This window comes from Raphanus sativus, chromosome 5 (assembly GCF_000801105.2).
Source record: "Raphanus sativus cultivar WK10039 chromosome 5, ASM80110v3, whole genome shotgun sequence".
NCBI lineage: Eukaryota > Viridiplantae > Streptophyta > Magnoliopsida > Brassicales > Brassicaceae > Raphanus > Raphanus sativus.
Window position 1 is genome coordinate 27685677 of NC_079515.1, and position 20552 is coordinate 27706228.

The 20552-nt window shown below is 35.1% G+C and overlaps 5 protein-coding genes, 1 long non-coding RNA gene and 1 pseudogene across 7 annotated transcripts; 6 read left to right on the forward strand and 1 right to left on the reverse strand.

The window, feature by feature from the left end:
* Window positions 1–1571: 1571 nt before the first annotated feature.
* Window positions 1572–3874, forward strand: LOC108858678 (BTB/POZ domain-containing protein POB1-like). Its single transcript, XM_057010514.1, has 6 exons — window positions 1572–1917; window positions 2062–2142; window positions 2230–2360; window positions 2458–2521; window positions 2684–2963; window positions 3043–3874. Exons 1-6 carry the CDS (start codon window positions 1632–1634, stop codon window positions 3872–3874), a joined length of 1674 nt encoding a protein of 557 aa, XP_056866494.1. The 5' UTR covers window positions 1572–1631.
* A 1148-nt stretch (window positions 3875–5022) lies between these two features.
* LOC108863033 (putative glucose-6-phosphate 1-epimerase) lies at window positions 5023–7382 on the forward strand. The gene is made up of 8 exons (XM_018637321.2): window positions 5023–5779; window positions 5865–5939; window positions 6017–6073; window positions 6166–6329; window positions 6414–6548; window positions 6623–6725; window positions 6816–6915; window positions 6996–7382. The coding sequence occupies exons 1-8, from the start codon at window positions 5669–5671 to the stop codon at window positions 7226–7228; spliced, it is 978 nt and encodes a 325-aa protein (XP_018492823.1). The 5' UTR covers window positions 5023–5668; the 3' UTR covers window positions 7229–7382.
* Window positions 7383–8161: 779 nt separating this feature from the next.
* Window positions 8162–9733, forward strand: LOC108838545 (protein TIC 22-like, chloroplastic). The gene is made up of 3 exons (XM_056985827.1): window positions 8162–8235; window positions 8317–8549; window positions 8639–9733. The coding sequence occupies exons 1-3, from the start codon at window positions 8162–8164 to the stop codon at window positions 8740–8742; spliced, it is 411 nt and encodes a 136-aa protein (XP_056841807.1). The 3' UTR covers window positions 8743–9733.
* Window positions 9566–10411, forward strand: LOC108838544 (glutathione S-transferase T3-like). Its single transcript, XM_018611467.2, has one exon. It carries the CDS (start codon window positions 9566–9568, stop codon window positions 10409–10411), a length of 846 nt encoding a protein of 281 aa, XP_018466969.2.
* A 980-nt stretch (window positions 10412–11391) lies between these two features.
* On the forward strand, window positions 11392–12474 carry LOC108837596 (uncharacterized). Its single transcript, XM_018611806.2, has one exon. It carries the CDS (start codon window positions 11392–11394, stop codon window positions 12472–12474), a length of 1083 nt encoding a protein of 360 aa, XP_018467308.2.
* Window positions 12475–12808: 334 nt separating this feature from the next.
* Window positions 12809–14725, reverse strand: LOC108838855 (exosome complex component RRP41 homolog; annotated as a pseudogene).
* A 1291-nt stretch (window positions 14726–16016) lies between these two features.
* On the forward strand, window positions 16017–18326 carry LOC130512580 (uncharacterized). Of its 2 annotated transcripts, none has more exons than XR_008946141.1 (6): window positions 16017–16332; window positions 16419–16643; window positions 16726–16826; window positions 16907–17031; window positions 17118–17235; window positions 17930–18326. It is a non-coding gene; the product is annotated as an uncharacterized LOC130512580 (long non-coding RNA). The 2 variants fall into 2 exon arrangements; XR_008946142.1 differs by having other exon boundaries at window positions 16419–16609.
* Window positions 18327–20552: the final 2226 nt, after the last annotated feature.

Sequence of the window (20552 nt, forward strand, 5' to 3'; positions counted from 1 at the left end):
AAGGCTGAGAGGAGAGGCTGAGACGAGAGAGATCGAAGGCTGCGTCTAGGGATAGAAACAAATCCAAAGTTCTTTGACCAAATACTCCCTCTGTTTTTCAAAGATGTATGTTTTGGTGTTTTCACACATATTAAGAAAGCACATTAACTATACATCATTTTTAGAAATTATCAAATTTCAATGCATTTTAACCAATAGTCTTTCAATAAATTCAATCAATTTTATTGAAATTTGCAATTTTGTATAGGAAACATAAAAAATACATCTTTGTGAAACAATTTATTTTTCTAAAACATCTATCTTTAAAAAACAGAGGGAGTATACAACAAGAATTTACTGTAATATCCAAATAAAAAATCAGAAATTAGTTCATAAACCGAACCGGCTATTAGAAAGCTAAGGTGATCTAGTTAACAACATTAGTAAACTTAACACTTTGGTCTTAATGTAATTAAGATGCATTCAAGAATACATTAATACTAAAAGAGGTAAAGACAAAAAAAATGAATATACAATTTTGTTTTGTGAGAAACAAATCCAAAACTCTTTTGACTGAATATACATCAAAGAATTTAGTATATAAAGAAAACCGGAATTCGGTTCATAAACTGAACCGGTTATTAGGTGATCTAATTAATAACGTTAGGAAACTTAAACACTAATTAAAAAACATTTAAGAATACATTAATACGATCAAAGTTTAATACAATTAAAATTAATGCGCCATTTAATGTTTTCTCAGAAACAAATCTAAAGCTCTTTGACCAAATATACAACAAATTTTTAGTATCTAAAGTAAACCAAAAATTGGTTCATAAACCGAATCGGTTATTAGTTAGCTAAAGTCGTGTAACTAAGAAGCATTCAAAATACATTAATACGAAGAGAATTAAAAGACAAAAAACATAAATGTGCCATTTAATTTTTTAAAGCTTTTTGGGTCAAAAATACATTGATAGATAAATAGAAACAAATCCAAAGTTCTTTGACCAAATATACAGTAAATATTTAATAATCTAGAGTAAACCGAAAATTGAAATTGGTTTATAAACCGAAGCGGTTATTAGATAGCTAAGGTGATGTAATTAAGAATTATTCAAGAATATATTAATATGAAGAGAGTTAAAAGACAAATGTTCCATTTAATGTTTTTCTCATAAACAAATCCAAAGCTCCTCTTTTTGGTCAAACATGCATCAAAGAAAGATAGAAAGAAATCCATTTTTTTGACCAAATATACATCAAATATTTAATAATCTAAAGTAAACCGAAAATTGGTTTGTAAACCGAAAATTGGTTTATAAACCGAACCGGTTATTATATATCTAATGTGATGTAATTAAGAAGCATTCAAGAAAAAGACAAATGTTCCATTTATTGATTTATCAGAAACAAATCCAAAGATCCTTTTTTTGGTCAAACATGCATCAAAGATTGATAGAAAGAAATCCAAAGCTATTTGACCAAATATACAGAAAATATTTAATTAACTAAAGTAAACCGGAAATTGGTTCACCAACCGAACCGTTTATCAGACACCTATATAAGAAAATCCTTTCCTCTCATCTCTCTCTAGTTTTCGAAATTAACTAACTAACGACCATCAAAGTTTAACCCTTTCACTGATTCCCATGAACCTACCTGTACGTCGAGGCAATGTGTTTGACATGTTCGAGCCCCTCGAGGACCAGATGGACCTACTTGATGACACCCCCCATCACGACTCCTCCTCCGATGAAGAAGAAGAAGCAGACTTCGGATTCGCTTTCAACGACAGCAACTTCTCCGATAGGTTGCTTAGGATCGTGATCATGGAAAGAGGATCCTCCTCCCACGCTGGAGGGTGTGGTGGGAGTATCGCTGATTGGGCTCGTCATCGCAAGAGGAGAAGAGATGATACTATCAAGAATGAACCTGGTAACATTTCTTCTCTCTCTCTTTTTTTAAGAAGGAAAGGCATTATTAGCTTTAGGTCTGTTATGGAATAATATAGAATGGGTTTAAGGTTTTGTTTTATAGGTTTTAAACTTTTGTGTGTTTTTTTTTCATTTACCATTTCAGACGTTGTGGAGGGTGCTGCTGAGGAGCAGGTTTTGACTGATATGGTTGAAGGCGAGGCTATGATTGAAGAGGCTTCATCAGGTAGTATTTACTAAAGCATCCTCTTTTTTGATCGTCTCGTTGTTGGATCCATAAGAGCTCTTATTGGGCTTTTGAATTTTTTTTAAGGTGATGAGGATGATGCAACTAGTGCGCCAACCTGGGAGTTGGAGTCCTCCGACCCCCAGGTTGCGAAAAGGGTTAGAGAACTTCATATTAGTTCTCCTATCTTAGCTGCCAAAAGCCCTTTCTTTTACAAGGTAAATGCTTCTTTTTTGATGTTTTGTGTGTGTTTTGATTGCCCTTTGTGTGTGTGTGTGTCTCACTTTTGTTTCTTTTCTGAAACTGTTTTATTAGTTGTTCTCTAATGGAATGATGGAATCTGTGCAAAGGGAGGCCACTCTTGTAATTAATGCATCAGGTAAACCATTTCAACAGAAGCTATTAGCTTAGTATTCATTTCAACATTTCTGAATGTGACTAGGCTCAGATGGATTACATTTGTTGATTTGTTGTGTATTAGTTCGACATAATATAGATGGATTTGATTTATATTACATACCTTACTTTGTGTATATGACAGAGGAAACTGCTTTGATGGAGCTTTTGAACTTTATGTATACCAATGCGGTGTCTGTCACCACACCACCTGCATTGTTGGATGTGCTAATGACTGCTGATAAGTTCCAAGTTGCCTCTTGCATGAGGCACTGCTCTAGACTTCTCCGCAAAATGCATATGACTCCCGAGTATGCCCTGCTTTACCTCGACCTTCCCTCTACTGTTCTGATGGCTGCATCTGTTCAGCCTTTAACCGATGCTGCAAAACTCTTCCTTGCTTCTCACTACAAGGATATTACCAAGTAAGACTGACGATATATAACTGTTTGTAGTGGGGTGAGTCGGTTCTCACCGTTGGTTGGTTGCCATCTTTTTTTACAGGTTTCAAGAGGAGTTGATGTCTCTGCCCTTGGCGGGAATCGAGGCGGTTATATCAAGCGACGAACTCCAAGTTACATCAGAGGATGCAGTTTACGATCTAGTCTTGAAATGGGCAAGAGCGAAGTACCCTTCGTTGGAGGAGCGAAGAGAGATTCTCGGGGCACGCCTCGCACCTTCCATCCGCTTCCCTTTCATGACATGCCGTAAGCTGAAGAAGGTACTGGCATGCATCGACTTCGAGCACGAGGTAGTATCAAAGCTCGTTCACGAAGCGCTTTTCTTCAAGGCGGAAGCCCCGTACATGCAACGCAGCTTAGCCGCGGAAGAATCAGCCTCAGTGCACCGCCGCCTCGTAGAGAGGGCTTACAAATACAGACCGGTCAAAGTACTCCAGTTCCAGATCCCTGAGACGCAGTGCGTGGTCTACCTAGACCTGAAAAGAGGAGACTGCAGAGGAATGTTCCCTTCGGGGAGAGTCTATTCTCAGGCCTTTCACTTCGCCGGTCGCGGGTTCTTCCTCTCGGCGCATTGCAACCTGGACCAGCAGAGCTCGTTCCATTGTCTCGGGCTGTTCCTAGGGATGCAGGAGAAAGGGACGGTGAGTTTTGGAGTGGACTATGAGTTCTCGGCCATGTCAAAGCCGTCTGAGCTGTTCATAAGCAAGTCCAAAGGGAACTACACGTTCACTGGAGGAAAAGCAGTTGGGTACAGGAACTTGTTTGGGATTTCATGGTCGTCTTTCGTTGCAGAGGATAGTCCTTACTTCATCGATGGCGTTCTCCGTCTCAAAGTTGAGCTTACCATCAGAAGTTCTACAGATCATCATCACTGACCTTCCTCCTCCTTCATGCATGCCAGACTTTATTTTATACATCTCTTCTCTCTTAACCAAACTTTTTTTCTTTTTCTTTTAAAGTTTATAGTATCTTTTATTATAAAACTTTTTCTAAATCAGCGACATTTAAGAATGATGTAAATGCGTTTGGATTTGGTTTATCTATCTGTTTATGTTTTACTCTTCTTGGCTTTGGTTTATTAAAATGAAATTTCCAATGAAGTTCTTAGCGTTAGATTGTATCATGAACTATATGTTCTATGCAATCTGCGTCTTAAGTCTTCATAACTGGCTATATAAGGAAGACAGCGTTGGTAAGAGGTAGACCTAACCCTTACAGAGCCGTGGAGGAGGAGGATGCTGGCTCATCATTGTCCAATCTATGAAACACATAGATTAGTCATTTAACAGAACTAGGTCATACCATAGATAAAGAGTAAGTTAACTATCTACTCGGATTGAAATAGACATCTCTCTCGAATTGAGCCATGCGGTTTTTAGGTCGAGTTGGTCTTTTTAAATTCTCCCCACAATTAAATTTTCAAATGATTTCAAAGAGAAGAAACTGACCGTTGGTTGGAATACCGTACACGTGGTACGGTGTCATCTAGTATTCTAGTGTACTCAATCATTTTTTTATTTAATAGAACAGTCGTGAGACAGAGAGAGAGGATACATGGAGTTTTTTTTTTTGTAAACAGGATACATGGAGTCTTGATGTTACATTTTGTTACATTTTTAAACGAAAATATGCATATTAAAATGATTCTGTGTTGCAATTTTGTTAAAAAATAGCTCATAACAAAATAAAATAATATAGAAATAAATCAACAGTACAGATTAGAGAAATATCAATAGTTTTTTTTTTAAAACAATCCTCGTGCCTGCACCAAGGATCTAGTCCACTAATTAAGGTATTACTATCATTCTTCTCCTCTAAACCTCAAAATTATAATATGTATCACTTTATTTAATCAAAGACAGGCTGGACATTATCAAAACACATAAAGGGTATTAAATAATACTATAATAGGTTTATTTAAAAAAAGTGTCTTTCCCTATATTAACAGGAAGAAAGTTCAGTTGTGTTTCCGCCATGTCTATCTGAAGCAATGCACGTAACCTCCTTCTAAAAACCTCCTATAAAAATCCATCCATTAGATCCCTCTCTCTACTCTTCCTTACTAATCTCTCAAGTTTATCAAACTGTTTACTCTGTTCTTGGCGTTTTATTCTTCTGTTGGATTTTATCAGATCTCCAAACTTGTTTTTTTTTTCTTTTGTTGCTTCGTTTTATTACCATACAAAGCTAAACCTGTATTTTTTTTTTGCTAAACCTGTATTTTCATTATATTATACCATAAATCTATATATTATAAAAGAGAGTAATGGTGATAATTAACTAGTAATAATTAATCAAAATAAGAATCCAAGATTAAGGTGTTTTGCTTCATTGTATCGCCAGGTGTTGGTCCTTCTGTGTCCTTTTATCTTTGCTGACTCGATTCATTTGAGAGAGGAGAGTACTTTTAAGCAACAAAAGAGTATTTAAGATTTTGCAGATCTAATAATAATAATAAGAGATCGTGGTCATCAGATTTTTTTTGAGATAAAAAAAGAAAACAAGAAGCTATTTTGTCGTCTTGCTCTTTTGGTCTTTTCTTTGGGCTGTGAAGACGAGAGACAGAGAGACAACTTTGTCGGGAAGTTCTCGAGATTTTCAAAAATTTAGAACAAGAACAAGTAAAGTTTGAAACTTTTCTGTGCGAGAGAGAGAGAGAAGTTGAAAGAATGGGTCATTACGCAGCAGTGTGGGATCATAAAGCAGCTATTAAGATAACCAAAGATTGGAATGGCATTGACCAAGTCCTTCTCAGAAACCCTCATGGCGCTTCTGCCAAGGTTTCAACCCTTTTTTTTCTTATATCTGATCTCTCTCTCAAACTGGAGGTCTTTTTTTTAATATCAATGTTTGATTTTTTTGCAGATTAGTTTACATGGAGGACAAGTGGTTTCATGGAGGAATGCCCAAGGAGAAGAGCTCCTTTTCACTAGCAACAAGGTAATGTAATTGTAGAACAACAAAAGAAAGAAGCATAAAGATCTGAATTTTTTTTTTAACAATGTGATATTGTTTAGGCTACATTCAAACACCCAAAATCAATGCGTGGAGGTATTCAGATTTGCTATCCTCAGGTAACTTTAAGTGTCTTTAGTTATTGTTCTCTCACATGAATCTTTATGTTTTGAACATTTGTAATTGAATTGTTTGTGTGTGTGTTTGAAAGTTTGGAGATTGTGGATTACTGGACCAACATGGGTTTGCAAGGAACAAAATATGGGTTATTGATGAAAATCCACCTCCTTTTAACTCAAAGGAGTCCTTAGGAAAATCATTTGTTGATCTTCTTCTGAAACCATCAGAAGAGGACTTGAAGCAATGGCCTTACAGGTTAAAAATCCATCATCACCACTTGCCTTTTATGTTCTTTCTCTTTATAGATTCTAATGTATGTGTGTGTGTTTCCCTTCGCAGTTTTGAGCTCCGTCTTCGAGTCTCACTTGCCTTAGATGGAGACTTGACGTTGATTTCTCGCGTTAGAAACATTAATGGCAAGCCCTTTCGCTTCTTATTCGCGTATCATACTTACCTCGCTGTCTCAGATATAAGGTAAGCATCATCAGTAAATCATTCTGTGTGTGTTGGTGAAAACTAAAGTGTTCACTTGTTTTTTGGGTTAACAGTGAAGTGAGGGTTGAAGGGTTAGAGACATTGGACTACTTGGACAACCTAAGCAAAAGGAAGCTTTTGACAGAACAAGGCGACGCATTAACCTTTGAATCTGAGGTTTGAGGACTCATGCAAACATGGCTAGTGAAGTAACAAACAAAGCTATATTTTGGTTAACTCATATCAGAATGTTTATTTTGGTTTCAGATGGACCGGACTTACCTTAGATCCCCCAAAGTGGTAGCTGTTCTTGACCATGAAAGGAAAAGAACATATGTCATACGAAAGGAAGGTCTTCCAGATACAGGTAATTAAAGATTCAGACAACACTTAAGTTTGCTGATTACTAGTCTCTTCTTACCTGAGTTATTGATGGTGATGATGCAGTGGTGTGGAATCCATGGGAGAAGAAATCTAAAACCATGGCTGATTTTGGGGACGATGAGTATAAAAGCATGATTTGTGTGGATGGTGCAGCAATTGAGAGACCAATCACTTTGAAGCCAGGAAAAGAATGGACCGGCAAACTTGTGTTAACCGCGGGCAAGTCTAGTTTCTGCTTTGATCAGCTTGAAGCCTTGAACTACAGAGCAAAGGATTCTGATTCTTACCTCTTTTAGAATCCAATCCTTAAAAAGAATATTATGCTTACTCCATTGCAGTTTGTTTTTTTTAATACTGCAAGATTGGAAGAGAGCAGAGACATCGTTTTGTTTCAGTTTCCTGTGCATGTTAAGCTGTTTGATGATGTAGTGACAAAAACATTTTTTTAAAAAACATAAACTAATTATCATTTGATTACTAAATCATCAACTTATTCATGTTTATCATAAAAACAAATATAAAAGAACTTTAGAAGACTTTATTCACTAATTTTAAATCATTATTTTCAAACTTAATATAATTATTATAAGATAGTTTTTCAGTTTTGATAATAGTGTAATAGAATCATGTTTTTTTAATTTAATTGTTACTTGTATTTTTTTCTATTCATTTTAAAGTAAAATATACTCCCTCCATTTCATTTTAATTGTCGTTCTAGGTTTATGCACAAGGATTAAGAAAACATATAATTTTTTATATTTCTAAGATAAAAACACAATTACCTATATATCTAACCACATTTCAACTTATAGAAAAATAAAATAGAAAATCTTTTCAATAAATTTTGCATTGAAACTTTAAAACGACACTTATTTTGAAACGAAATTTTTTTCCTATAACGACAATTAAATCGAAACGGAAGGAGTATAAGAGCATCATTAACGCCCGTGGTTAGTGCATTGCTTAGGGTTAAATTTAATTATAAAAAAAAAAAATAGAAAAGGAGAAAACACGGCGCTTAATTAAGCCCGTGAAACCACGCTGCTTATTGTGCACGTGTCAAGAAAAGAGAGGTAGGAGCTTCGGTTACGCTTGAAACCAAAACAAACTTGGTTTTGTCTCTCTCTCTCTCCTCTCGAAGCCAAGCTCCCGACGAAAAGGCGATTCGTCTCGGTGGCTCTGCTATCGTCGGTGACTTCTCCCTCGGTGGCTCCGCGTCGACGATCTGGATGGTGGTTCTCCTAGAAGGCGACGGACCTCTCGCGACGCTGGCTCTCCTCAAATCTCCAGGTAAGGGTTTCTTGTGATCTTCGATTTGCATGTGTTTAGATTATGAATCCTATTGTTCTGATCGGCTGTTTTATGTTTGTTATATGTTGATTAGGTGTATTGGTGGCGACGGAGCTCTCTCTCTCTCGGTGGCGGCTCCGGTTCGTCGAAGCAGTGGTCCGGGACTGTCCGATGATGAGGAGAGGTTGGCGGGTGTTCCCGTTGCTTCGACTAACACGTTTACTCAACCAGATGAAGATGCGGAGGCGTTGTTCAACCAGATGAAGATTATGGGAAGTCTCTGGGTTATGTTGTTCAGTAAGGAGGAAGATGCGGAGGCGTTGCAAAGTTGTTGCTCTTGCTCTTTAGTAAGGTGAAAAGGGAGTTTGTTTTAGTCATATACTTAGTAGTGTTGTGTTTCTTGCTGTTCTGATTTTTTTGTTTGTTGTTGTTGCAGGTGTTCCAGTTAAAAGTTAATGGTGTGGCGTTTAGGTTGATTCCTGAGTCTACTCAAGTTAAAAATGCTCTCAAGGTATGTTGATTTTGGTGTTAATAATATTGTTACAGATAATGTGTCAAGAGATTATGCATTATGTATTTGGCCTTAGATACTGTGCTGAGGTTTCTGGTAAAACAAGCATTTTTTCTTCTTTGTAGAAGTTGCGCTTAGTTTCTAAATGTATATCTCTTTGTAAACAAGCATTTTTTTTCTTTAATCATCTCATCTATAGTTTGTGTAATCATCAGTTGTGATCCGAAAACCTTTAATATATTGAGTGTTTTTATTTGAAAATATATTAAGTGGTAAAGCTTCTGTTTTTATTTGTTTGTTTGAAACATTAACTAGTTTCTGTGTGTTTGTGTGACTGTGTCTTAACATGCGAGGATGGAGGGTAGAAGCCGAAGGAAGCTCATTCAAAGCAGAGGAGTACATTTGGTCTTCGCGAGACAGGTAAATGTCTTCTTTTAATGAATTCATTGAAAGCTTTAGGTTGAGTTAGTCATTGAAAGCTTTTGGTTGAGATAGAGAGTTAATGTTTTTTCTTAGTGAACTAGATTATGGTTGTGTGATGAATGGGTGCTGAAGTGTAATTAATGTTTTGTTAGCAGTAGAATAGGGTTGTGTGATAAATAGAAGTGATGGTTAGCTAGAAACCGTAATTGATCTTCTTACTTGTACTCTGTGATTAACATTTTTTCAATATCTTTGTGGTTAATGAGTTAGATAAATGTCAACTCCATTTGGTTGTGTGAGTGATGAATGCATCTCTCTTATCCTCTATTAAACTCGTCTTCTTCCATCTCTCTTATCTTCCATCTCTCTTTTCCATCTCTCTTTTCTATTACCTCAGACATATTCAGAAATGGATTCCAATCCATTTTTGAATTTAAATTTCGTTAGTGGCATAGGTTTACAATCTTCCCCCATTCCTTTATTTGGCACGCAAGCCACACAAGATGCAAACTTCGAGCAAGCCAATCCACCGCAACGTAAAGAACGGAGGGTTTGGACAGCAACAGATGATGTGGTCCTCATCAGCGCTTGGTTAAACACCAGCAAAGATCCTATCGTTGCGAACGAACAGAAGTGTGGGACCTTCTGGAAGAGAATAGCAGACTACATGGCTGCTAGTCCGAAGCTTGCAGGCATTGAAAAAAGAGAGCAATTGCACTGCAAGAATCGGTGGCACAAGATCAATGATCAAGTCTGCAAGTTCTGCGGAGCATATGAAGCCGCAACAAGAGCCAAAACTTCAGGCCAAAATGACAATGATATTCTCAAAGAAGCTCACGTTATCTACTTCAACAAATATAACAAAAAGTTCACTATGGAACACGCCTGGAAGGAGCTTCGCTATGACCAGAAGTGGTGTCTTATATCTACGGACAAAACCTGTAAAAAGAGAAAAGGTGAGGACGATGTTGACTCCTCAACATCTCACGCAACTGACAATGTGAGTGGTCAATCGGTTGATGTAATGGAGCGGCCCCCTGGTGTTAAGGCTGCCAAGCGCCGCGGTAAAAAGCCAATGGAAGAGGACAAGGAGGTAGAGGGCTTTCAGCGGATGTGGCAGGTTAAAGAAGAGGATTGGTGTAGGAAAGAAAAGCAAGCTAAGATAGGTCTACTTGACCGTCTACTGGCTAAAACAGAGCCACTTGCTGACTATGAAGAAACACTAAAGAAGAAGCTCATTGCTGAGTTGTTCTGAACTTAGTCAGTTCTCCACTTGTTATTTGTTTCATGCTAGTCTCGTTGCTGTTTCATGTTCTTGTTTGCTAGATGTTTCATGTTCTTGTTTCATGTTCTTGTTTGCTAGATGTTTCATGTTTTTGAATGTTTTTTGTTTCATATTAATGTACTTGCTATGTTTTTAAGTAATGAGAATGCTCTTCTGTTTCATATTATTGTTCTTCTGTTTCAAATTATTGTTCTTATGTTTCATATTCTTGTTACTTTCAGGAGCAATGGGAGCAAATGCTTGTGTCTACTCGGACATGTTAAGTAAATTGGAGCAAAGGGAGCAATGTTGTATCTTTGTGTCACGGGTCTGTTGTGTCAGGGGTCTGTTGTGTTTTTGTGTCACAGGTCTGTTGTGTCAGGGGTCTTTTGTATTTCTGTATGTGTCACGGGTCTATTATTTGTCACGAGTCTTTTGTATTTCTGTATCTTGTATGTGTCACGAGTCTTTCACGAGTCTATTATTTGTACTCACAGGATTGTCTATATAACTTTGCATAAGAATTGAAACCAAATTCATAATTTATCTCTCTTCTAAAATTCATAACTCTTTATCTTAGTGTATCTCTTCCAACTATTTTTCTCTTCTAAAATCCACAACTCTTTCTCTCTTCCAACTATTTCTCTCTTCCAACTATTTGTCCACTTATATGGCATCTTCTTCTAATAACAATATAGAAAAAGTAACGGATGAAAGTTTTGATCAACGTTTTGATCAATATTTTGATCAACGTTTTGATCAACGTTTTGATCAACGTTTCGATCAATATTTCGATCAAGCTCTCGAAAATGTCGCCATTAATAATGGTAATGAAGGTAAAAAAACCAACAGAAGAAAAAAAGAGAGAATATATTGAAAGAAATCGTGAAGAAGGCGATCTACGCTTGTGGAATGATTATTTCAGCGAAACTCCAACATACCGAGGTCATCTATTCCGACGACGTTTTAGAATGAACAAACCATTGTTCATGCATATCGTTGATCGACTCTCCAATGAATTTGAATTCTTTCGACAAAAGAGAGATGCTCTCGGAAGGCTTAGTCTCTCTCCACTACAAAAGTGTACAGCAGCCATTCGTCTCTTGGCATATGGTAGTGCTGCTGATACTGTCGACGAATACCTCCGCCTCGCTGAAAGTACAAGTCGGTCATGTTTGGAGAATTTTGTTGAAGGAATAATTCAATTGTTCGGCGATGAGTATCTAAGAAGACCAACAGAAGCTGATCTTCAACGCCTACTTTATATTGGAGAGCATCGTGGATTTCCCGGGATGATAGGAAGCATCGACTGTATGCATTGGGAGTGGAAGAATTGTCCCACCACTTGGAAAGGGCAATATTCTCGAGGTTCGGATAAACCAACAATCGTTTTAGAGGCAGTTGCTTCATATGATCTCTGGATATGGCATGCATTTTTTGGATCTCCAGGTACCTTTAATGATATCAATGTTCTTGATCGTTCACCTGTTTTTGATGACTTAATACACGGTCAAGTTCCGCAAGTCACTTACTCCGTTAATGGAAGAGAGTATCATTTAACTTACTATCTCACCGATGGTATTTACCCGAAATGGGCAACTTTTATCCAATCTATTCCACTACCACAAAGTCCGCAAGCAGTTTTATTTGCTCAACGTCAAGAAGCTGTCCGAAAAGATGTCGAGCGTGCTTTTGGAGTCCTGCAAGCTCGTTTTGCCATTGTTAAAAATCCAGCACTTTTTTGGGATAAAGTTAAGGTTGGGAAGATTATGAAAGCATGTATCATACTCCATAATATGATAGTAGAAAATGAACGAGATGATGTGGTGTGGGTAAACGAACGAGGTGGATACATTCGGTATGATATTTCAGGGTTCCAAGATGGAGAAGGTTCACATGTCGATCTCAACTTTTCTACAAATACAGATTCAATGATCCCCGATATGATTCCTACTGAAACTACAATTCGTGATATACAAATGCATCAACAACTGAAAGATGATTTGGTTCAACATATATGGCATAAATTTGGACATGAAGGAGACAACAACTGATCTCGGGACCAGATTTCAAATTATTCTCGTTTATTTACTAATGTATTTTTTATGTTTTTATTTCAATCTATGTTTTAATTGTTATCTTTTAATATGTTTCATATAATAAGTAAATTTTATCTTAAATAAATCAATGTTTAATTTTTTTTTAAGCACCCCTAAATAAGCAACTACCATTGGAGGACATTAAATTAGAAATTGCTTAATATAGTTGCTTAACACTCATTTATTGTTAAAAAATCATTAAGCACCCTCATTAGAGTGGTTGGGTTAATGATGCTCTAAGGCTATAGATAGTTGGGTAGGTTATATAGTTAATTATCTTAAATTTTAATGTTGTCAGTATATTTAGTTGAGATAATATAATTTGGTTTGATTTTAAATTCACATATTAACCAAAAACAGCACGACTCTGCATTACTAGTTTTGAGTTTGGGAAAATTAGCAGCAGCATTTAACAAAAGTCATTGACAAAAAATCTCGAGACATTTTAGTTTTTTTTTTTCTTTTTTTCTCTAGCTCTGTAGTCTACGCAGCACGACGATACACTAGCTGTTTGGTGTTTTCTTGAAGTACCTTCAAAAAGCAGAACCAGAGATTTTAGAAAACAAAGAATGCTCTTCAATGGTGGAAACAAAAAGCTTTACCTCGCGTACTCTCTCAGCAATCGCCTTGCAACCTTGAGAAGCCAAGGCAAACACCGTTTCAAATGTTTCCATCGGTAACTTTGCATCCATCTACACATTTTCAACCAATACATTTAAAAAAAAAAGTTGATTGTGTAGAGAGAGAGAGAGAGAGAGAGAGAGAGAGAGAGAGAGAGAGAGAGAGAGAGAGAGAGAGAGAGAGAGAGAAGATGAAACCTGAAGGAGTGTCACTTTGTCTAATTTAGGTAGAATGCCGACGGTTACATCAGCTCCACCAGCGCTATCTTCGACATAGTTAAGATCAAGGAGTAGTGTTCAAGTATCCAGCACTGCAGGAAACAGCGAGATCACGCATTGGTATTCCGGCGTCTGCAAGAGCTAGAGTTGCAGCATTGATACAAGCTGATCTTGTTCCTGATTACCACAACATACTACATAACATTAATAAAATAATCCATAAATTAAAGATTAAAGAGGAGGTTCATAATTAAAAACAGCTACCTCCATCAGCTTGTAGAACCTGAAGGAAGATGTCAATCTGCATTATAGAAGGAAACAATCTAAAACTCAGAATATTCTGATTTCTAAATTTCAAAGGGAAAGTAAAAAGAAGGGGGAAATACCTGAGAATGAGGCAAGAGTTGGGTTAATATGGAAGCTTCCATTGTCTGACGGATGACAAGAGATAACTCTGTTGATCTCCTGACCATTTACAATAAATACACAACAATTCAAATTTTTTTTTTAATGATTACTTGCAAGAACAAGTTGGAGTCTCTTCTTATAGAGATATAGACTGTAAGAGTGTAAACCTGTCGTTTTTCTGTCTTCGACGATCACCGGTACTAAAATGAGCCATGCTATACTCACAAAGCACCTACAATTAGATAAAAGAATCCATAATCATTTCAAATACACACACAAACAGGTGAGAACATATATACAAGAGAAAAAAGGGTGAAAACATACATACATACCAATGCATGACCATTCTTTTGTTGGCTCTTGTTCTGAATCTGAACGACGAGTAGAGAGATAACAAATAATTAAAACACAGACAAATAAAAGCAGCATCATCACCAATCTTAAGAGAATACCTCTCTAGGGCCATAAACAACTGCAATTACTTCGGTATTACCCATCTCGAAAATAGCAGAGCTAAGAGAAAAGAAGAAAAAAAGTTTTTGAGTCTTTATTCATATGTAAGTGCCAAATTAAGACGTGAGATATGTGGTTTACCCGTCAGCCCTGGAAACCACTCCTACTTGAGCTACGATTTGCCTCATCTATTACAAAACCAGCATCAAGCTTATTACAGAGAGATTGGCTGATGACAAACAAAGAGACAATATTATATACCTCATTGAATCGGCGACCATCTAGTCTAAGACCTTCAGGGTTTACGTACTCCATTCTTTTGTTTATATTCCCCCTCACCACTAAAGTTCCAGAGAGATATCAACTTATCAGACTAACCCAAAAGTTTGATGCTTTCTGTTTTCCGAGGCAGAGAACCAACAAAATATGCAAGAACTAGGGAGAGAGAATGAAAGGAAATAGATGTTACCTTAGCCGAAAATTCGCGGCGGGGCGATACGTCGACTAGAGAAGTCTGAAGCCAAAGTTGGTTTTGTGTTTGATTTTAAGGGTATAACTAGATTTTGATCCGCGCTTTTTGGTATAACTAGATTTTGACCCACCCTTAAAAAGGGCGGGTATATTTTTTGTTGAAATTTTATTTTATGTAATAAAAATTATGATTTTTGATAAATTATTTATTTTAATTTTTTATTAAATTTATCTTAAATTTACTTATGACTTATTTTTTGTTATTTTTAATATGACTAAATTTTAGAAGATTTTAAATAATTCTAACCCGTAATATGATTTTATAACCCGTAATATGATTTTATTTATTTAAACCGAAGTTAAATTTATTTTACACTGATTATTTTTAATTTAAATAAAATATTTTATATCTTCAACATTCTTGTATTGAAAAATTCATTTGTGCGTTTCAAAAAAATTTCTACAATTTTATTAAATTTATTTTATGTGATTTAGTTTTTATTTTAAATGAAACTATTTTTTAAAGAGTTGAGATAATTCAGATCCGTATTATGATTTTGTTGATTAATCATTTGTTATTTCAACTTGATTTTATTTTGAGGTTTCATTTAATAAATGATTTTAAATAATTAAGAATGTGAAAGATTTTTTGGAAAGATATGATGCAAACATTTAAGAAACAAAATTTTTAAAAAAGCTAAGAACTAAACTATATTAAATATATTAAATACTCTTTAATGTAATTGCAAAATAATGATTTTTGATTGGTTGTAAATAATGATGGAAAAAAGTATAGATAATTTTTGTAATTAATTAGAAATTTCAGGAACAAATTCATAAACAGTCATCTGATTTAAGTGTATAGACTAGATACTGACCCGCCCTTTGGAAGGGCGGGTATATTTTCATTTTAATTTATTTTCTTTATTTTTAAGTTAATGTCAAATATGTTAAGACATGTATATTAGTTTTCAGATGAATTGATCTTTAGTTTGAAGATAAATATATACTGTTTAGTGGTTTGTAGATCCGGTTTCATAATTTTTTTTCATTTTGCGGTTTTGTTTGGTCAACATTGTTAATAATGTGATTATTTTTATTATTTTATATTTAGTATAAAGTAATTTAAAAATGAAAAAATAATATCTCTCTTGGTTTCTTAAATTTTGATTACAATTTTCTTTCTCTTAATTTGGTAATTGTATTTAAATACATATAATAAAAATTTGTTAGTGAATATAAAGTTAAATGATATACAGTTGATTTATGAGTCTCATGATTTATTGGGTTTTGTTTAGTTTCAATTGTAAAATACTAATGGGCTTTAGTTTGGGTATTGATATATTGGCTCAATATGTTTCGAATGTGTGAAAAAAATAATTAACATTTCCATAAGTTTGTTCGGAAAGATTAAAAAAACATTTAATACTTTGTGGTCTGAAAAGTCAATGCATTAGTGTCTTGAGCAAAATAAAAAAATGAACCGACAACACATTTCGATATGTCCAAAGCCGATTCTTCTTCTTCTCTGTTCGAAACTAAGAAGTTCAATTCTTACTCAACTTCTTCGATCTATGAGCTGATTTTCCAAACGCTTCTGTTGATCTATGACCGTTTTTACATCCAATCCTAGCTAAAATCGGTAAGCAATTCGTTTTGACTAAAGATTTCTGCAAATCTCGTTTTGTAATTTTTTTTAAAGAGAGCTCTTACTGATTTTTTTTACAGGAACCTTTCTTTAGGAGCTTATATCGGCTACCAGAGGAGGTCCTGACCAAGGTCCGTCCCAGCCACAGCAGCGACAGATCGTACGGAACTCAGACGCTGGTAACCTCGGAGAATCATTCGACAGTGAAGTTGTGTTTGCTTATCTCCGTAAGCTCGTCGAGATTGCCCTTATTATCCGTGTTGTTAATGAGGTCGAACCTAGCAACCCTAGAGTTGCTTATCTCTGTAATCAATTTTGGCACTATCTCTTGTGATTTTTGTTTGTTTATCATCTGCTAATCTGGGTTCTTTTTATTTTACCCTTTAGGTCGGTTTTATGCATTCGAGAAAGCTCACAGGCTGGATCCCACTTCCAGTGGGAGAGGTGTTCGACAGTTTAAGACTGCTCCTATACAGCGTCTTGAAAGAGTGAGTTGAGCCTTTTTTTTCTATAAATAGCAATGCTTTGTAGGAAGAACTTAAACAAATGTGCTCTTTTTTGTTTGCAGGAACATGATCCAACGATGATGGGGAGGGTTAAGAAAAGTGATGCCCGTGAGATGCAAAGCTTTTATCAGCATTACTATAAGAAGTATATCCAAGCTTTGCAGAATGCTGCTGATAAGGCTTACCGGTTTGTCTTATCTTAACTTACTTCAAATGTCTTTTGTGTTCTATTCTCTCACTGTTTGATGCTTTGTGTGTTGGTGGTTTTTCAAGGCTCAGCTGACAAAGGCGTACCAAACTGCCAATGTTTTGATGCGTTGACTTGCTTCCAGGTGTGGATCGTTTTGACCTGAATACAACAGTCGCTTGTGCGAGGCTTCAACAGTGAAAGGTAATATACCTTCTGGGATGGTTTCATTTTTACGGATGAAAAAGATTGGTGTTGTTGTGATGATACTGTCTTTGCTGTAATGGTAGTATTTATAGAAAAGAATTATAATTGGCATGTTCAAAATAAGATTTCAAAATCTAGTCGAAAAAGTATCTTTAGTGGAATATGCCAATAGGATTAACGATTTTAGGTTTAGTTTATAAAGAAAATATTGTTTTTTCTTAATTTGAATTTTTTCATTTGAACATATACGTGATCTTGTATATCTTTTTAAGTTGTAGCCAGTTACAAAATCTGTTTTAAGTGGGAAAAGCTTTCCGATTTTCTGCTGGTTTGTGAATATGGGTACATGATTATCGGAAGTGGGTTTTGATTTGAGAGAAGTTATGAAATATATTTGGATATGTTTTGTTTTCTGATTACTATTTTTGAGGGGTCGTGAGTGTGGGCACTTGATTATAGGAAGGGAGGTTGTTTGGAAAATAGTTTTATTGGTTTAAAGATTTCATGCAGTTAATATTAATCTATGTTTTAGTGTGGTTACTAATTTTATTTTCTTGAAATATAAGTTTGTACGTTTAGAGTCTAAGTTTTTGATACATTTAGTATTTAGGGATTTGTTTCATTACGTTATGGGGTTTGAATTTAATTTTTAAAATATGCTAATTGCTATATTGATATTTTTTTGGTTCAGGTTTATGTTTTGGAATGGGAGCTTTTGCTGAATTATGGAGATGAACTGAAGATGGTGACGTTTTTATGGGATAGTTATATTGATATTTTTTTGGTTCAGGTTTATGTTTTGGAAGGGTAGTTTTTGCTGAATTATGGAGAGAACTGAAGATGGTGACGTTTTTATAGGATAGTTATATTTTTATAAATGATAGAATATTAGATATAGTTTTTCTTTTCCAAATCGTTGGATAGTTAGTCAGATTAGTATGTAGAGGTAGTTAAGTTGGTCCTTTTTTTGATTGTCACGTTTGCTCTTACTGAATTTTAAAAATTTAGGCAAATCAATAATGGCATAAAAAGTAATATGCCAGGTAAAAGTGAGGGCAAATCTAAAAAAAGGATCCTGAATTAATAGTATTGATATAGATGAAATCTCATTTTTTCAAGTGAAATTATCTAAGGGTTCTTCTACACTCTCAGATTGTAAAATGGAAATATATTATACTAACGTGTGTTGTTCACATGTATTTTGTAATGTCACACATTAAAGATTAGCCAAAGAAAAGGTCACACAGTTAAACCATATTGTAACGTTTTTTTCCGCTTTTAATGAGATAACTTTTAGTGAATATTCTATAATCATCAAAATCTGTTAGGATTAATTAAATGCATTGAATATAGTTAGAGAAATTTAAGGTAGGACCAAAAATAATGAATTAAATAAAAGGGTCCAAACAACTTTTGATAAGTAGATTTTTTCAGAATGTTTCTCTTTTAATAGTATAGATAATCGTGAAAGCAATACTTACATAGAGATTAATATAACTTTTTTTTTTTGAAAATGAGACGGAGGAAATGATGGAGAAAATATTAATAAGTTTTTTTTTATTCAATTTCTTCTATATATGTTACATAGGATACAAGATTACACAATTGAATTTGGAACACATACTTCAACAATGGTCCTAGTAACAATAAGTCCTGACGAGAGTCTTGCAATTTCTTGTCAAAATTATCATATATTGTATAGTCTTTACCAAGAGTACAAAGCTAACCCCAAGTTATTTTATAAATTATATCACATGCAATGTAAGTACGTATAGTAGAACTAGATGATGCAGAATGAGTTTTTTTTTAAACTATGATGTATTTAAATATTATAAATAATATTCATTTTGTTATCGATTTTTTATATATTAGATTAAAGATGGATATTCGGGTATCATTTGATTCAGTTTGGTTATGTTCAGTTCGGATATTTATGGATTCGGTTCAGTTCAGATCTATCCGGGTTTGGTTTGGGTTCTGATAACTCATTAAATAAAGGTCATATATACTTTTAATTTTCTAAAAATATAAAATTTAAATTAATAAATAACATATAAATTTTAATAATTTATGCCAAAATACTTAAACTTAAAATTAATAAAAATTGATTTACCTTAAATATTTGGATAGAAAATCAATAAAAAATTTAGGGAAAATTTGCTTAAAAACAAAGAAAAACTATGAATCTAACGAAGTACCAAAAATCGGTAAACAGGAGAATGAAGACATCACGTGGAGAGGGGAATTTGTCACTAATACCCTTGAAACAGAATTGACGTAGGTTGTAGACGCAATCTTGCACGATATCTACTAAGTACATATTTGATATCTTGTAAGTACAAGGAGATTTAGTTGAAGATATGAGAGACCCAAGATATTATATTAGATTTATAGAAAATACATCGTTTAGTGAGATAACTATTTCATCATGCAGGTGTAATCTTCTCGTTTGTCGATCTGACACAATCGGCACCTAGTGGCTAAATTAGAGAATCAAGGTTTGAGATTTGCATCGATAACCCACACAGCATGGGTAATCCCAAACTTGTACTGTTCAGGAAACATTGGGCGTCTATAAGAAGAAGTATCTGGTTTGTTAATAGCAGAAACTACTCAGAGCAACTTGTAGAGATCGATAGGGAAGAAAGGTTAGCATCATTTTTATTTCTTTTAACCAAGTGTTTCTGGTGACGGTTATTTTGGTGAAACCTATTTATTAGTTCGGTTAAGTTTCTCATTCTGTCTGCATCTTTGTCTCTGATCATGTAGTTAATGTTAGAGAAGGTGTGTTGATGCTGCCAATTATTTGCCAATTTAATGACTCGTAGCTGTTTTGAAAATAGTCACTTCTGTTTTGTTTGTAATAAATACATCAGTTGCGGTTATTGATATCTGTTTTGTGATTTTTTTGGACGCAGGAGATGGGGAAGATGTTACGTATTTGGCTTGGAGTGTGGAGGAAGAATGAAACTCAGTACTGGCATTTCGTTCCAGAAATAACCGATGCTGGTATGACTGTCTACATGGAGGAGGGTGAGAGCTTGTCCACTGTTCAGAAGATTGTGAGAAACCACTATGGGATTAGTGTTACCACTCCCATGGTTCTGACGTACGGTTTACCTGACTGGATGGTTATTCCTAGTGGCCATACTCCACCTCTGACCATTGCAAGTACAGCCGAGTTGGCTGAGCTGATAGCTTCGAGGCCGTGGATGATGGAGTTCACATTGATGTTGACTTTGGGGGGTAAGAGTGTTGCAGAGTACCATTTCAACCGCCGCTCACCTTTTTACATCGGTTCCTCTTCGTTTGTT

Excerpts from the sequence above, each read along its gene's own strand:
- LOC108863033 (XM_018637321.2), top strand. The coding sequence starts at position 5,669 with ATGGGTCATTACGCAGCAGTGTGGGATCATAAAGCAGCTATTAAGATA. Across the intron at positions 5,780-5,864 it reads CTCATGGCGCTTCTGCCAAG|ATTAGTTTACATGGAGGACA; the intron begins GTTTCAACCCTT and ends ATTTTTTTGCAG. Across the intron at positions 6,074-6,165 it reads TTCAGATTTGCTATCCTCAG|TTTGGAGATTGTGGATTACT; the intron begins GTAACTTTAAGT and ends TGTGTTTGAAAG.
- LOC108837596 (XM_018611806.2), top strand. The coding sequence starts at position 11,392 with ATGAACAAACCATTGTTCATGCATATCGTTGATCGACTCTCCAATGAA.
- LOC108838545 (XM_056985827.1), top strand. The coding sequence starts at position 8,162 with ATGGTGGTTCTCCTAGAAGGCGACGGACCTCTCGCGACGCTGGCTCTC. Across the intron at positions 8,236-8,316 it reads TCTCCAGGTAAGGGTTTCTT|GTGTATTGGTGGCGACGGAG; the intron begins GTGATCTTCGAT and ends TATGTTGATTAG. Across the intron at positions 8,550-8,638 it reads AGATGCGGAGGCGTTGCAAA|TTTGTTTGTTGTTGTTGCAG; the intron begins GTTGTTGCTCTT and ends TGTTCTGATTTT.
- LOC108838544 (XM_018611467.2), top strand. The coding sequence starts at position 9,566 with ATGGATTCCAATCCATTTTTGAATTTAAATTTCGTTAGTGGCATAGGT.
- LOC108858678 (XM_057010514.1), top strand. The coding sequence starts at position 1,632 with ATGAACCTACCTGTACGTCGAGGCAATGTGTTTGACATGTTCGAGCCC. Across the intron at positions 2,361-2,457 it reads AAAGCCCTTTCTTTTACAAG|TTGTTCTCTAATGGAATGAT; the intron begins GTAAATGCTTCT and ends CTGTTTTATTAG. Across the intron at positions 2,964-3,042 it reads CACTACAAGGATATTACCAA|GTTTCAAGAGGAGTTGATGT; the intron begins GTAAGACTGACG and ends CTTTTTTTACAG.